At 49.2% G+C, this 13,925-nt stretch overlaps 1 protein-coding gene across 1 annotated transcript; it reads right to left on the minus strand.

The window, feature by feature from the left end:
• Positions 1-3,595: 3,595 nt before the first annotated feature.
• On the minus strand, positions 3,596-8,707 carry LOC149274579 (sphingomyelin phosphodiesterase-like). Its single transcript, XM_089505288.1, has 6 exons — positions 8,528-8,707; positions 7,399-8,162; positions 6,861-7,032; positions 5,343-5,419; positions 5,024-5,169; positions 3,596-3,990 (listed from the first exon to the last, which is right to left on the minus strand). Exons 1-6 carry the CDS (start codon positions 8,705-8,707, stop codon positions 3,596-3,598), a joined length of 1,734 nt encoding a protein of 577 aa, XP_089361414.1.
• Between the last annotated feature and the right edge of the window lie 5,218 nt (positions 8,708-13,925).

Genomic DNA, 13,925 nt, shown 5'->3' on the forward strand with positions numbered 1-13,925 from the left:
GCTGATATCTGGTTGAATGGCAGCTATGATGTGCAGCTGGAGGCACTGGGGAGAGACGTATCCGCCATATGAACCTAGAACCCTGCTTACACCAGAGGAGTCCTCCGGAGACGAGTAACCCCCCCCCGGTGTGAGATCCATAAATACCGTTATATGCTACCGCATCGTAACATGGAGAGTCCGCCGGGGTCTGTATGATAAGAAGAACCCCCGCCCACTCTCTATCCTTCTGATATTATTATTGTTTATTGATTTATATAGCGCCCTCATATCCTGTAGCGCTGTACATAACGAGCAGTACGTCACTTAACAATCTGAACAGGAGGGCTCTGCGCGAAGGAGCTGACAATCTAATCTAATCTAATATATACCAGCTCTTCTCTATCGTAGCTCTTTGTGACGTCTGCTGGGCCCCTTCGCTGATCCCACGACCCCTGCAGCACCCACCGTGTCCAGAGCTTCTCCTAGACGGGCAATCTGGGCTCTCCCGCCAGGAATGCTGCCCCCGGCACGTGGCGTCAGGCGTGGAGACCTCTGTGGCATTTTCCCCTTTCCTTGTGATTTTAATAAATATTTGGCGTGTGTCACATGGCCAAAATATGAAGATAGGACGGCTATGAGGTGTCCTCTGAGTGTTTATTCCACCCCGGTGAGATCAGGCGGTGGACCTTGATGAAGTCCACGGGGCCGCAGTCAGCATCTGGTGACCCGACTCGCCTTCTTTTATTCATTAGCGGTTACTGGAATCGGCCCTTAACCCCTGATTGGAAGTGTTATTACAGGTGCCGGGGCAGGCTTTGTAGTTACCCCCCTGGGGGGTTAATCTCCAGCAAGCGCCTGTAAATGGATAAATCCCTCCCACCTGCTGCTTTTTAATGTAAATATTTGGAGAATAAACAGAATGATGGAAATTCCTGTTCCTCGCCCATTTCTGTCACTCCCATCACCCTCAGCGACTTAGATTTTAGGTCTCTTCCAGCTCACATCTGTACCAAGCAATGCAATGTTTGGCTGCCCTGATGCTTAAATACCCCAATCCCCTCCCCCGGCCGAGGCAAAGCCCCAGCTTTTATTATTTATCATAGCGCCATCATATTCTGCAGCGCTGTACAATTGGAGAACTTCAGCCCCCCCCCCCCCCCCCGGTATTTGATATAATTTGTCCATTATAAGCCAACCTTTACCTCTGAATCCAATGACTTCCTCTGATTGGACGAGCAGAACTCCGCCTCTAAACCCCCTCCAATAAAACGCACAGAGAGTCATCCGCGTTCGCTTTATTAATCGCGGCAAACGTTCCACCGACCGGCAGAGAATATCCATAAAAGCTTCCGTGACTTCATGCCCAGTGATCAATAAATCCATTAACGGGATCCAATCAATATCTAGAGATGCTCTTTTTGGGCCCCCGGGGGTTAATTCGCTGTGCTGTAGTAAAATGTGTTCATCTTCCAGCTCATCGGGGGTTAATTCTTGCAGAAATATAAATAAATACATTTATCAGAGCAAAAATGTAACCCCTTCAATCCCCTATAGACGTACCGGGACGTCCAAAAAATGCCCACTAAGAAACCCCTATGGACGTCCCGGTACGTCCGGCCCTTCGTGCAGAGTCAGGGACACATCCCTGCCGCTGCACGGGAGACCAGGCTGTCGTTTGACAGCCCGATCTCCCGTAACAGCTTCCGGCATGAAAGCCGGTAAGCTGTTACACTGTAACTTTGAAACTGCGTGATCGGGCATTCCCTTCCGGGTTGCGTCACTGCTGACGTAACCCGGAAGGTCATCGGAGGACAGGATATCCCCTGCGGGATAATAATATATATATAATACAAAAAAAAATTATAATGTGAGCTGTGATGTCATTGTGACATCACTGGCATGTTCAGGAGGTCCCTAGGAGGACCTCTAACCATTTCTGTGTAAAAATAATATAAAAAAATTAAAATAAAAAAAAATTGAAAAAAAGATAATAAAAAAATTATTAAGAATCCTTACTTCCCATTGCCCTAGCATAACATCTATCCAGTATAACCCTCCTGCCCCGTTCACAACCCCCATAGGCATAAAAATTATACAAAAGTGTACACCTTATAGTATGCTCCCTGGTGCTGGGAAAGTCTGGAAAATCTATATAAATGAGGTTTCAGCTAATCATCCAACTATGGTATCAAACGAAAGCTCTATCTCTCCTTGAAAAAACAATATATAGTTTACATGGGTACTCTATTCACAGGAAAGGAGAATAATCGCTAAACCGACATACCCCAAAAATGGCAAAATTGCTCTGGGCTTTGAGGTACCAAAAACCCCTGGGATTGAAGGGGTTAATATGTTTAATGAGGGACTAGACGTGGTTATTCCTCCCCATTCATTCAGTCCACCCCTCTGATAGAAATGGTTATGCCCAGATGGTTTCAGGAGGCGGAGCCAGCTCGGGGTAATAAATATGCTGAATTTGCCCCGTGCGGCACACAGCACTGCAATGGTTAATCAGAACCTGGGGCTTCCTGGGGAACCGCTGACCCCCCTCGCAGAACATCGCGGTGGTGGCTACCAGATCGGGCCCCTGGGAAGCCGCCTTGGTCGCCCACATGGTGGAGCCGCCCTGTGCATAAAAAACGGGCAACAAATTCGGAAACCGTCATAGTTTATATTTTTGTGCATTAAGGGGGGGACTGCCGGCAGAGGTGGTACGGCGGAGGGGGAGAGAGGCGTCGGGTGGTAATGGGGACTGTGATCGGGGCGTCACTAGAGGGAGTGCGAACACCCTGCAGGGGGCAGGGGTCGCAGACGAGGGGCGACATCAGGGCATTTGCGAAGGGGGCAGATGGCCGGACGTACCCCGATACCCCGAGGCCCGTTCCGGTGTTTGAGCGGTTAGTTGAGGTTTTGCCGTCTTGGAGGTCCTGAGACTGCGGGAGTTTAGACACGGAGTGAACCTCTTAGCGTGTTCCGGATTAACCACGACCTGGATGTGTAACATGTTCTCACGTGTGCCGGAGGGGGTCTGGCAGACGTCACGCCCCTTCCTGAAGCGAGTGCAGACGCCACGCCATTTCCTGAAGCGAGTGCAGACGCCACGCCCCTCTCCTGAAGCGAGTGCAGACATTCCAAGTTATTTGAACCCTGACTTTTCACGAGGCCCTGAGAAAACCCAGCCAAGAGCCAGAAAATGCCCCAAACTTGGAACTAAAGTCAGAAAAAAAGGAATTTCTGGAATCAGGAGAACATCGGCTGTCTCTGCGTTACCTTGGAGACATTTATGCTCTTGCGTTTGTCCCTCTTCCATCCTATAATACTTATCAGCATGCGCGTCAGAAAGCTTTTCTGGTTCACTACGCAAAGCCTGCAATCTACGAAGCTCTCATTAAGGAGAACGGTGGTTTTGGAGAACCTCTAGGACTGGTAGGACATGGACCAGCGCCAGGGGCTCCTCTCTGAGTCTGGACTCTGGGGCCGGCTCCATCACCGGGCACAAAGAGTTAACACGACGGCTAAAAGTCAGCTAAACGGTGATCGGTTCTGGGCCGTCCGCCTTGGGCTGGTTCTGACGTTAAATCTTGTGAAGCCCCAACGAGGGGCCCTCCGGGTCTCAGCAGAAGCGCTTGGGCTTCCAGTCCGCGGGGGCCGTACTCCCCAAATCCTTACAGAGCTGCGGGTCGCTGGAGCGGCCGGAGCGGAGGGTACACATGACGGTGGTCTTACACGACTCCGTGCAGACCTCCTCCACGTGGCCCTTGTGGTATAAATACCAGAAGGTCTGGAAAAGGCGTTCGTCCTTCAGGAAGCGGCCAATGAGCTCGTCCCAGGCGGCCGGGAACGCGGACTTCATGCCGTAGGTCTGTAGGGCTCTGTACAGGAGAGTCCAGCGCGGCTCCTCGCGGCCCCGAGCGTTGGCCTCGGTCAGGTTCAGAATGTAGGTCTCGTGGTCCAGCACCATGTGGGAGCTCCCCTTGTATTCTCCGTCAATCAGGTAGACGCGGTATCCTGCGGAGAGATCACACAATTACCCAGAATCCCCAGCGAAGAGACATCATCCCTTTCTAAACAGCCATTCATTAAACCGGGGCATGGGGCAAATGACCCCCGACCCCCAAAACACTCCCACCCTGCGGGGGGACACCGGGACACGTAACCGATCCGCCATGCGATACAATGTATCCGGCAACCTACAGAATCATGAGACAGAATATACCATCCGCCCGGCGGGGGAGACACCGGGACACGTAACGGATCCGCCATGCGATACAATGTATCCGGCAACCTACAGAATCATGAGACAGAATATACCATCCGCCAGGCAGGGGGGGGGGGCACGTCGTAACCGATCCGCCAAGCGATACAATGTATCCAGCAACCTACAGAATCATGAGACAGAATATACCATCCGCCCGGCGGGGGGGACACCGGGACACGTAACCGATCCGCCAAGCGATACAATGTATCCGGCAACCTACAGAATCATGAGACAGAATATACCATCCGCCAGGCGGAGGGGGGGCACGTCGTAACCGATCCGCCAAGCGATACAATGTATCCAGCAACCTACAGAATCATGAGACAGAATATACCATCCGCCTGGCGGGGGGACACCGGGACACGTAACCGATCCGCCAAGCGATACAATGTATCCGGCAACCTACAGAATCATGAGACAGAATATACCATCCGCCTGGCGGGGGGGGAACCTCGTAACCGATCCGCCAAGCGATACAATGTATCCAGCAACCTACAGAATCATGAGACAGAATATACCATCCGCCCTGCGGGGGGACACCGAGACACGTAACGGATCCGCCATGCGATACAATGTATCCCGCAACCTACAGAATCATGAGACAGAATATACCATCCGCCCTGCGGGGGGACACCGAGACACGTAACGGATCCGCCATGCGATACAATGTATCCCGCAACCTACAGAATCATGAGACAGAATATACCATCCGCCCTGCGGGGGGACACAGAGACACATGATGGAACCTCCATATGATACAATGTATCCCGCAGGGGTAGTTACCTGGGTTTAGGTTGATGTAAGTGGTGACACTCGGAGCAATAAAGGCCACGGACACCGGGCGCGAGAGCGTCTCCTCGTCGTAGAAAACCGCAAACTCGTCCAGGTGAGTGTGTCCAAAAAGCTGAGTGGCGATGGTGCCCTCATACCTGGGGTAATAAACATAAAAGGGTACTGAGTGTAACAGTGTTACCCCACATAGCATGCGCGATCCTGGGGAGATAATTATAAAATTATTTACTCCCCCCTGCCCCGCACTCTGGGGGGGAGCGGATATTATTATATATGATATTAACAGCCCCCGTCGCGCCCCGCTCCTCACCTGTTCACGATCCGGTAGTAATTCCAGCTCCAGGTCTTCTCACAGACCCCGGGAGGGATGTGGCCGATGATATGAACCTGTCGGGAAAGAGCGCGAAGCGTTAAAGCGCCGAATAAACTACCCAAGAGTGCGAGTGACACCCACATTCTCTTCCTCCCGGAAGAAGTGGTAAAGGCCGATACAAGGAGAGAATTTAGAAACCGAGAACCTTCCGGCAGATCGGCCCCATTCGGCCCCCGTCTAGTCACTCGTTTCTCCTGCTGTAAAGACTCAAACCTTAACGTTTAACGTTAAACGTTGGTCTCGTCTTAGATTCAGGAGCCGTATGTCTATCCCATGCATGTTTAATCCCCTCACTGTATTACCCTCTACCACCTCTGCTGGGAGGCTGTTCCATTTATATATACTCTTATCTCAGCCTCCGGGCCTCTAGTGTTACGTTCTGGGCTCTCGTCACGTATGACTCTCACTTCCCGTTTTAGTTTCCCTCTCCTGGGGTTTTCGTGGCTTCTCTGGGTTGGAAAAAGACGGAGCGAGGAACCGAAAACGTAACTTTCCAGAGGAGTTCTGTTTTGGTAAAAAATGTCTTTTTTTCCGTAGAATTCTGCACACGCTTAACCGTCTGCATGCCGGGTCATTTCTCAACAGTGCAACTAAATGGTTCCAGATACATTTAATTTCTTTTTGTTTCTGAGGTCAGGTGATAAATCATGTGACCCGACCATGCTGATGAGCCGGAACCGCAGCCTCCCCCTTCCTTAAGACACAAACCCTCCTGTGTAACTGCCCTGGCCAGAAATTCAGTGGTGGGGGGGGTTGGAAAGGCGGGAGCGGAGAGACAGGAGCGGGGAGGGGAGTGGGCGCAACATGCCCAAAAGAAATAAGAGGCTGAACCAAAGGAATAGTACCCATACCACCTCTGCTGGAAGACCATTCCATGCACCCACAACTCCCGTAAATGTGAAATGCAGAGTAACATTTAAATCTCATGTAAAGCCCTTTACCAGACAGTATTGTTTTGCTATAACGTTACTACCACTTTACTATGCCATTACTACCACGTTACCATGATGTTACTACCACGTTACCATGACGTTACTTCCACGTTACCATGACGTTACTAAAACATTACTATGGCATTACTACAACGTTACTACAGCCTTACTACCATGTTACTACCACGTTACTATGGTATTACTACCACGCTACTATGACTTTACTAAGATGTTACTATAACGTTACTACCATGTTACCATGACTTTACTAAAACATTACTATGGTGTTACTACAATGTTATTATGGCCTTACTACCACATTACCATGACGGTACTACCACGTTACCATGAAGTTACTAAAACATTACTATGACGTTACTGCAACATTACTATGGCATTACTACAACATTACTATGGCCTTACTACCACATTACTATGACGGTACTACCACGTTACTACGCCACCATCTTGCTTTTTGAGTTTAAAAGGCCGTATTTTGGGTAGATGAGAATCCCCGCATCACCTTTTCCCGGTGGTCCTCGGCGTCCTGTAACACGTTCGCCAGCCACTGCAGCTGCCCCGCGGGGTCCGTTGAGTTAATCAGGAGCCAGAAGTTTTCCGTGGCGCAGAAATTCATGTTGAGGGACACGAGGCGAAGCTTGGGGCCGATCCTGGCCGTGTAGAACCCGGCCGCTCTGAGAAGAGATGAGGGCATCGTCCGTGGTGAGAAGGTCTCCACACCCTCTCCCAGTTTGGGTGGATTCCCACCATTACCCCCCCAACACCCATCACCAGGCAACAGATTGGGACCCAGTGCGGAGGGTCCAAAACATCTGGGGAATCTTTACACCATTAAAGAATTCCTTCGGGGCCCAGGAGTTTATTATGGAATTATGCTTCTAACACCCAGTATACCCGGTTATCCCCAGTTATCCAAGTATACCCAGTGCCAGCCTGTACACCCACTTATCCCAGTATACCCAGTTATCCCAGTGCTAGTCTGTATACCCAGTCCCAGCCTGTATACCCAGTGCCAACGTGTGAAGCGGGGACCGACTTACCGCAGCGTCCTCAGCGCACCTTCGGGGAGCCACTGTGCCCAGGCCGTGGCCATGGCCTCGTACAGCCAGCTGGATGACAGGTTGCCGCGCACGTAGGGCGGGGGGAAGCTGTTGACAGGCGCGCTCTCGTGGTTGCCCACCGCGGGGTACACTTTCACGGGGCCCAGGTATTTCCGGACGAGGCCGGTGATGGTCTCCAGCGCGTTCAGCTGCTCCCCGCGCGTCTGCTGCCAGACATTGTGAGCCGGGATGTCGCCTGTCCAGTAAACGCGGTCGAAGGGCCCCTGAGTGGAGACGTGGCGCAGGAGAGACTCGATGGTGTGGAGGGGCAGGTCGCAGGCGCCGTACTCCCCCCAGTACCCCGCGCCCTTGCCGCGTGCCGACGGAGCCCCACGGCAGCACAGGGGCTCCTTGCAGACCGGGAGGGCGCCCGGGGTGTAGCTCCTGTCCCAGTGAATGTCGGTCAGAAAGAGGACCCGAGAGATGTTGGCGCCGGGCGCTGGGGGGGTCGGAGGGGTAACGGGGGGTTTGGGGGTCCGGGGCAGGGAAACGTTCCAGTCGGAGTAGATGTCCCAGTGCCCGCAGCTGGCGCCCACCAACAGCCCACAGATCTCGGACGGGCGCAGCACCGACAGCACCCAGGCGGTGATCACCTCGCGCTTGAAGAGCTGCACCGCCTGATGGCAAACGTCGGGCCCCTCCATGCGCAGCTCCACGCACACCTTCTCCGCCAGCGATGCCACCAGCTCCATGTTCTTCTCCGTCTGCCGGGGAGGAAAAACCGAGAAGGCGATGACACCCAACAAAGATCTAGAGAGCAGCGGGAGCGTAAAAGACTGCAAGCCTTTGAGACGAGCCAGGTAATAAGTATATATATATATATATATATATATATATATATATAGCAGATAAGATAGTCTCAAAAGCTTACAATCTATTAGACTTCCTTGAGCTGGTTAAGGGATCGTTAGCACTGTGACCGATGCCAATAGGGATTTGGATCCCCTGCTCGCTGATCTCCCATTGGCTGCACAGTATTGACATTTAGAAACTGGTCCCACATTGCCCTGATACCCCAGGGGGGGGTATCACGGCTGCACCCGCCGCACTCAGTATCGCTATACGTTACCCGCAAGCTGATGTCCAGCACAGTGAACAGGATCTTGCACGAGGTGCACGTCAGGTTCCGCCATCCCAAGTGCAGCCCGAGTTCTGACAGATCCGGTCCGGTCAGCGGAACAGAGACGGGGCCACTGGAGACCGGGGCCCACGAGACCACCAGGACCAGGACGCACCAAGTGGGGAGCATGTCTGCGCTGGGCAGCGGATCCCTACGCACTGGGCAGCGGGGTCCCTGGGCACCGGGCGACGGGGTCCCTCTCGGTACCAGGCAGCAGGGTTCCTCTCTGTAAGGTGCGCAGTCTGTCTGTAACACAAATCCAGATTCTGTGATATCAGCAGGAAGCTGTCACTTATACTTATGTCTGTATCGTGCTGTCTCTCGGTATAGTGCTCTCTCTGTTTAGTGCTGTCTCTCGGTATAGTGCCGTTACCTGTCTCTGTATAGTGCTGTCTCTCGGTATAGGGCTGTCTCTCGGTATAGTGCTGTCTCTGTATAATGCTGTCTCTGTTTAGTGCTGTCTCTCGGTATAATGTTGTCTCTCGGTATAGTGCCGTTACCTGTCTCTGTATAGTGCTGTCTCTCCGTATCGTGCTGTCTCTCCGTATCACACTCTCTCTCACTCCTGATCTCGTGACTGTCACTGGAGCCCCTCCCGCCGGTGTCTCCTCCTCCCCCGGTGTCTCCTCCTGTCTCGTTCTCTCTCAGTACAGGGAGGGGTAACGGGAAGTGGAGAGGAGGAGGGCAGAGAGGAGGGGCAGGAGGAGTGCTATAATAGGGAGGCTGGGTTATAGGCGGGGCAGGAGGAGTGCTTTAATAGGGAAGTTGGGTTATGGGCGGGGAAGGAGGAGTGGTATAGTGGGTCGGTTGGGTTATGGGCGGGGCAGTGTTAGGTGGGGGTGGGATGGGGGAGGAGAGGACGTTGACGTCTCCAGGAAACATTGACATCTCCAGGAAGAGACTCCCATACATGTTTAATACCCTCGCTGTATTACCCTCTACCACCTCTGCTGGGAGGCTGCTCCACATATCTCCCACCCTCTCATCCTCCGCTCCCTCGTCCTCCAATCCTCCGCTCTTTTCACATTTCCTTCGCCTGGGGGCCGAGGAACCGGAAACTGTACAGAGGAGTCTCGCTTTGGTGAGAAACGTCTCCTTGCGTGCCGGGTCACTTCTGTGTAGAGGGGGCAGAACCTCCTCCCTGTTCCTTACCCTAATGCCCCGCTATACACCCAGCACACTGCTTGCCATTTCATTTGATACCCCCCTGCCGGAGACTTTTGTGTCCTGTAACCTGATGAACATGAATATCCAGCTGATCGTCGCGCATGTCGCAGGACCCCCAGCGCGCACAAAGTCTCTCCATCGTTTTTTTCTTTTGTAGGGATGACCTGGCAAGGGTTGCTGTTGAAGGAGCCCGGTGTCCCAGGTGATTTTCTGCCTGGATTAGTGTTATTGGTGGTGGGGGTGGGGTAAAAATAAAGTCACCTGGGGCAGTTTTCTGCTGTTTACACACTTTATCAGGGTAATAAAGTCATTATGTGGGGGTATTTAATGATTAACACACCGTCTGGTGGGACTCTTTACCCTGCTGGGTGTATGAACCACCCTCCATTCAAGGACTTTCTAGAGTTTCACTCCAGCGAGGATTCCATCTGAAGAAGAGACCGCTGAGGTCTCAGAAACGTATGGAACGTTACATCCCTTTTTACTACGACTAACGACTAATCGGTAGGGTTAATGGAGCCGCAGGAGACGCGCGGTCAGCGGAGGGTTAAACTTCAGTGTTTTTCTTGTATTCTTGTGCCTTGGGGGCTATTATAGTCTATCTGCCCCGTACCTGCACAGGGGCATAAAGTAATAAATACTCTCTTCGTAGGGAATGCAGTAATACCCCCACTTTTACATCACCTGTTTTAATGACATCACAGCTTTTGTTTCCTGACCGGGTTATGACATCATGTCCTTCGGTTCACGGTGGCATTAATACCTGGCATTCTGCGTGAAGAATTCGCCCTCTCATCTGCCCCGTGTGAGGGCAGCTCCTGGGTCCGTGGCTGTTTTTGGGAGTTACTGGTGTCTATTTACTGGGCAGTAAACCAGTTCCAATACACTGCAGGGGTAATTACCCCCTAGGGGCGGAGGGCAGGTTTAGCTGGTGTTCTAGGTCAGCTTAAGAGCCCATAGGCTTGGGTCAGGATGGGGTCATCAGGGGGTCACCCCCCCCCCCCCGGCTTTGGGAGAAATTCTATTCAGCAGAATCCAAACCCCCGTCCAATTCCAGCATGAACACAGTACAGTGATAGTATAGTGACAGTACGGTAACAGTATAGTGATAGTACAGTGATGGTACAGTGACAGTACGGTGATAGTACAGTGATAGTACGGTAACAGTATAGTGATAGTACAGTGACAGTATAGTAACAGTATAGTAACAGTATAGTGATAGTACAGTGATAGTACGGTAACAGTATAGTGACAGTACAGTGATAGTATAGTGATAGTACAGTGATAGTACGGTGACAGTATAGTGATAGTATAGTGATAGTACAGTGATAGTATAGTGATAGTATAGTGACAGTACAGTGACAGTATAGTGATAGTACAGTGACAGTATAGTGATAGTACGGTAACAGTATAGTGATAGTACAGTGACAGTATAGTGATAGTACAGTGATAGTATAGTGACAGTACGGTAACAGTATAGTGATAGTACAGTGATGGTACAGTGACAGTACGGTAACAGTATAGTGACAGTATAGTGATAGTACAGTGACAGTACGGTAACAGTATAGTGACAGTACAGTGACAGTATAGTGATAGTACAGTGATAGTACGGTAACAGTATAGTGACAGTATGGTGACAGTACAGTGACAGTATAGTGATAGTACAGTGACAGTATAGTGATAGTACAGTGACAGTATAGTGATAGTACAGTGATAGTACGGTAACAGTATAGTGATAGTATAGTGATAGTACAGTGATAGTATAGTGATAGTACAGTGACAGTATAGTGATAGTACAGTGATAGTACAGTGATAGTATAGTGACAGTATGGTTACAATGTTGTGACAGTATGGTTACAATGTTGTGACAGTACGGTGATAGTATAGTGACAGTATAGTGACAGTATAGTGATAGTATAGTGACAGTATAGTGACAGTATAGTGACAGTACAGTGACAGTATAGTGACAGTATAGTGATAGTATAGTGACAGTATAGTGATAGTATAGTGATAGTATAGTGACAGTATAGTGATAGTATAGTGACAGTATAGTGATAGTATAGTGACAGTATAGTGATAGTATAGTGACAGTATAGTGACAGTATAGTGATAGTATAGTGACAGTATAGTGATAGTATAGTGACAGTATAGTGACAGTATAGTGATAGTATAGTGACAGTATAGTGATAGTATAGTGACAGTATAGTGACAGTGAAATTGATCTAATGAACTCTTTGGTATAAAATCATTATTCAGATACGAGTGTAAAATATGATAAGATGTTGATGGAAACTGTTAGGTTATAAAAATGAAAACACAGATGCATGCGGTCATTGTACAGCTTCTATGACCAATCAGAGAGAGGGGAACCTGGGCTGACTGCTGATTGGTTGCTGGAGTCAGGTGACTAGGCTCAGCCAATCAGGGGCTGCCCCTCAGCCCTAGCCTCCTGATTGGTGGGTGGTGTCACCTGACCAGGGCTAACCAATCAGAGCGAAGGAAACCTGGGCCGGCTGCTGATTGGTCGCTGGAGTCAGCTGACTAGGCTCAGCCAATCAGGGGCTGCCCTTCAGCCCTAGCCTCCTGATTGGTGTGTGGTGTCACCTGACAATCCAGATTCAGAACTCCTTCAAATAGTCGCAGAGATATAACAGTATAGTGACAGTATAGTGACAGTATAGTGACAGTATAGTGACAGTATGGTGACAGTACAGTGACAGTATAGTGATAGTACAGTGACAGTATAGTGATAGTACAGTGATAGTACGGTAACAGTATAGTGATAGTATAGTGATAGTACAGTGATAGTATAGTGATAGTACAGTGACAGTATAGTGATAGTACAGTGATAGTATAGTGATAGTATAGTGACAGTATGGTTACAATGTTGTGACAGTATGGTTACAATGTTGTGACAGTACGGTGATAGTATAGTGATAGTATAGTGACAGTATGGTTACAGTGTTGTGACAGTACAGTGACAGTATAGTGACAATACGGTGATAGTATGGTGACAGTGTAGTGACAGTACAGTGATAGTACAGTGACAGTATAGTGACGGTACAGTGACAGTATAGTGATAGTATAGTGGCAGACAGTACAGTGACAGTATAGTGACAGTATAGTGATAGTACCGTGATAGTACAGTGCCAGTATGATTACAATGTTGTGACACTATTGTGACAGTATGGTTACAATGTTGTGACAGTATAGTGACAGTATGGTGACAGACAGTATAGTGATAGTATAGTGACAGTATAGTGTTAGTATAGTGACAGACAGTACAGTGACAGTATAGTGATAGTATAGTGACAATACAGTGACAGTATAGTGACAATACAGTGACAGTATAGTGACAGACAGTATAGTGACAGTATAGTGATAGTATAGTGACAATACAGTGACAGTATAGTGATAGTATAGTGACAGTACAGTGACAGTATAGTGATAGTATAGTGACAGACAGTATAGTGACAGTATAGTGATAGTATAGTGACAGTATAGTGATAGTATAGTGACAGTACAGTGACAATACAGTGACAGTACAGTGACAGTATAGTGACAGTATAGTGACAGTACAGTGACAGTATAGTGATAGTATAGTGACAGTATAGTGACAGTACAGTGACAATACAGTGACAGTATAGTGATAGTATAGTGACAGACAGTATAGTGACAGTATAGTGACAGTATAGTGATAGTATAGTGACAATACAGTGACAGTATAGTGACAGTACAGTGACAGTACAGTGGCAGTATAGTGACAGTATAGTGACAGTACAGTGACAGTATAGTGATAGTATAGTGACAGTATAGTGATAGTATAGTGACAGTATAGTGACAGTATAGTGATAGTATAGTGACAGTACAGTGACAGTACAGTGGCAGTATAGTGACAGTATAGTGATAGTATAGTGACAGTACAGTGACAGTATAGTGACAGTATAGTGATAGTATAGTGACAGTATAGTGATAGTATAGTGACAGTATAGTGACAGTATAGTGACAGTATAGTGACATTATAGTGATAGTATAGTGACAGTATAGTGATAGTATAGTGACAGTATAGTGACAGTATAGTGATAGTATAGTGACAGTATAGTGATAGTATAGTGACAGTATAGTGACAGTGAAATTGATCTAATGAACTCTTTGGTATAAAATCATTATTCAGATACGA

The sequence above is a fragment of the Sceloporus occidentalis genome, unplaced genomic scaffold, assembly GCF_023333645.1.
Source record: "Sceloporus occidentalis isolate IW3139 unplaced genomic scaffold, rSceOcc1.0.p SCAF_322, whole genome shotgun sequence".
Classification (NCBI taxonomy): Eukaryota; Metazoa; Chordata; class Lepidosauria; order Squamata; family Phrynosomatidae; genus Sceloporus; species Sceloporus occidentalis.